This window comes from Penaeus japonicus, unplaced genomic scaffold (genome assembly GCF_977035675.1).
Source record: "Penaeus japonicus unplaced genomic scaffold, GWHDUDI00000001_assembly GWHDUDI00000005, whole genome shotgun sequence".
Taxonomy (NCBI): Eukaryota; Metazoa; Arthropoda; class Malacostraca; order Decapoda; family Penaeidae; genus Penaeus; species Penaeus japonicus.
The window spans coordinates 3,840,232-3,842,731 of NW_028234407.1; the positions used below are offsets into that span (position 1 = coordinate 3,840,232).

A 2,500-nucleotide genomic window follows, 5' to 3' on the forward strand; every position below is an offset into this window, starting at 1 on the left:
GGGAGAGGAGAGAGAGAGAGAGAGAGAGAGAGAGAGAGAGAGAGAGAGAGAGAGAGAGAGAGAGAGAGAGAGAGAGAGAGAGAGAAAGAGTACATGAAATAAAACAAAGAAGAAAAAAAAATCTTTAAATATGACTGGCAATAAATCTGTGGGGCATTTTTGTGGCGCCTGGCAGCCTGAGGGTTAAACACCAAGCACAATTTCACTGTTTCTCTACACAAAAGTAAACAGTTTTCAGGCAACAAATATCTTATAGAAACAAATATACTTGCAGAAAGGTTTATCTTTTACTTGATGCACAAACAAACACAGACCCACAAAAACAGAACTGATAAGAAATCAGTACAAGAAACAAAGATGATAAATTCTCAGACACAGCCAATATATCGCAACTGAATCAGTAAGGCTGAACAACAAGATATATAAAGGACTCAATGAAAAGATAAAAAGAAGTCAGTTGCATAACATGGTGCAATCCTATGCAATTGGCAAGAAAGAAGACTCACCAGATCTATTCTTAGACAATTTAGAACTTTTATCAAATCGTACAAGCTTATATAAGGCGATTACCACTTTAATCACAGATATTACAGACCGGCAGCCGGCAACAAGACCCATAAAAGTCTCCTTCTCAAAACGTTTTTTACGCTTAATAACAATCCCAAAATAAAACCGAATCATGCAATAAAAAGCATAAATACTCACTAATAATAATAACCTCTAGCCGATTTAACCATCAACTGAAAACAGGGGAAAAAATGACATTAAAATCCCAAAATAACACAAAAAAAGCGACATTGACAGAATATCAACACGTTTAGCACAGACAGTTTTATCCACAAATGACCTTTAAAAACAGACTCACAGGCATCCGACCAACGAGCGGATCTCATACTCAGTGGAATAGACACAGCAAGCTATTTCCTGTGCTTCTTCTTATTATTATTTCTTCTTTTATCCGATTTAATGGTGTATTTCCCGTTCACACCCCCTGCGAACTCCAGCTGAGAATGTAAACAAACCGTTCGCGTAAGTCGATGACGTCATGGATCCGAGGGGGAAGGGAAGGAGGAAGGGAAGGAAGTGGATGATAGGGAGATGGGAGGGAGAAGGAGGGGAAGGAGGGGAGGGAGGAAAGGCAGAGAAGGAGACATGGTAGAAATTATATGATTTTATGGTGTATTTCCCGTTCACACCCCCTGCGAACTCCAGCTGAGAATGTAAACAAATCGTTCGCGTAAGTCGATGACGTCATGGATGTGAAGGGGGAAGGGAAGGAAGTGGATGATAGGGGGATGGGAGGGAGAAGGAGGGGAGGGAGGAAAGGTAGAGAAGGAGGGGAAGGAGGGGAGGGAGGAAAGGTAGAGAAGGAGGGGAGGGAGGAAAGGCAGAGAAGGAGGGGAGGGAGGGAAGATAGAGAAAGAGGGGAGGGGGGGAAGGTAGAGAAGGAGGGGAGGGGGGGAAGGTAGAGAAGGAGGGGAGGGAGGAAAGGTAGAGAAGGAGGGGAGGGAGGAAAGGCAGAGAAGGAGGGGAGGGAGGAAAGGTAGAGAAGGAGGGGAGGGAGGAAAGGCAGAGAAGGAGGGGAGGGAGGAAAGGTAGAGAAGGAAGGGAGGGAGGAAAGGCAGAGAAGGAGGGGAGGGAGGAAAGGTAGAGAAGGAGGGGAGGGAGGAAAGGGAGAGAAGGAGGGGAGGGAGGAAAGGTAGAGAAGGAGGGGAGGGAGGAAAGGTAGAGAAGGAGGGGAGGGAGGAAAGGCAGAGAAGGAGGGGAGGGAGGAAAGGTAGAGAAGGAGGGGAGGGAGGAAAGGTAGAGAAGGAGGGGAGGGAGGAAAGGTAGAGAAGGAGGGGAGGGAGGAAAGGTAGAGAAGGAGGGGAGGGAGGAAAGGCAGAGAAGGAAGGGAGGGAGGAAAGGTAGAGAAGGAGGAGGGAGGGGAGGAAAGGTAGAGAAGGAGGGGAGGGAGGAAAGGTAGAGAAGGAGGGGAGGGAGGAAAGGTAGAGAAGGAGGGGGAGGAAGGAAGAGGGGGAGGGAGGAAAGGCAGAGAAGGAGGGGAGGGAGGAGGAGGGAAGGAAAGGTAGAGAAGGAGGGGAGGGAGGAAAGGTAGAGAAGGAGGGGAGGGAGGAAAGGTAGAGAAGGAGGGGAGGGAGGAAAGGCAGAGAAGGAGGGGAGGGAGGAAAGGAGAGAAGGAAGAGGAGGGAGGAAAGGAGAGAAGGAGGGGGAGGGAGGAAAGGAGAGGGAGGAAAGGAGAGAAGGAGGGAGGGAGGAAAGGAAAGAGAGAAGGAGGGAGGAGAGGAAAGGAAGGAGGGGGGGGAGGAAAGGGGGAGAAGGAGGGGAGGGAGGAAAGGTAGAGAAGGAGGGGAGGGAGGAAAGGTAGAGAAGGAGGGGAGGGAGGAAAGGCAGAGAGAGGGAGGGAGTAAAGGAGAAGGAGGGGAGGGAGGAAAGGTAGAGAAGGAGGGGAGGGAGGAAAGGTAGAGAAGGAGGGGAGGGAGGAAAGGCAGAGAGGAAG

At 49.2% G+C, this 2,500-nt stretch overlaps 1 protein-coding gene across 5 annotated transcripts in view; it reads right to left on the reverse strand.

Annotated features, from left to right (window-relative positions):
• The window catches only part of LOC122253767 (F-box only protein 44), a 10,355-nt gene extending 9,332 nt beyond the window's left edge, over positions 1–1,023 (reverse strand). Inside the window, exons 1-2 of one of the 5 annotated variants that reach the window (XM_086536834.1) lie at positions 866–1,023; positions 706–740 (exon numbers count right to left, since the gene is read on the reverse strand). Coding sequence is in view for 1 of the 5 variants with exons in the window: in XM_086536833.1 (XP_086392959.1) it covers positions 866–871 (6 nt within the window). In the remaining 4 variants the exon portion in view is untranslated. Of the gene's footprint in view, positions 1–346; positions 366–705; positions 741–865 lie in introns of those variants that run through there. The other 4 variants (XM_086536835.1, XM_086536833.1, XM_086536837.1 and 1 more) reach the window with 4 other exon arrangements.
• Between the last annotated feature and the right edge of the window lie 1,477 nt (positions 1,024–2,500).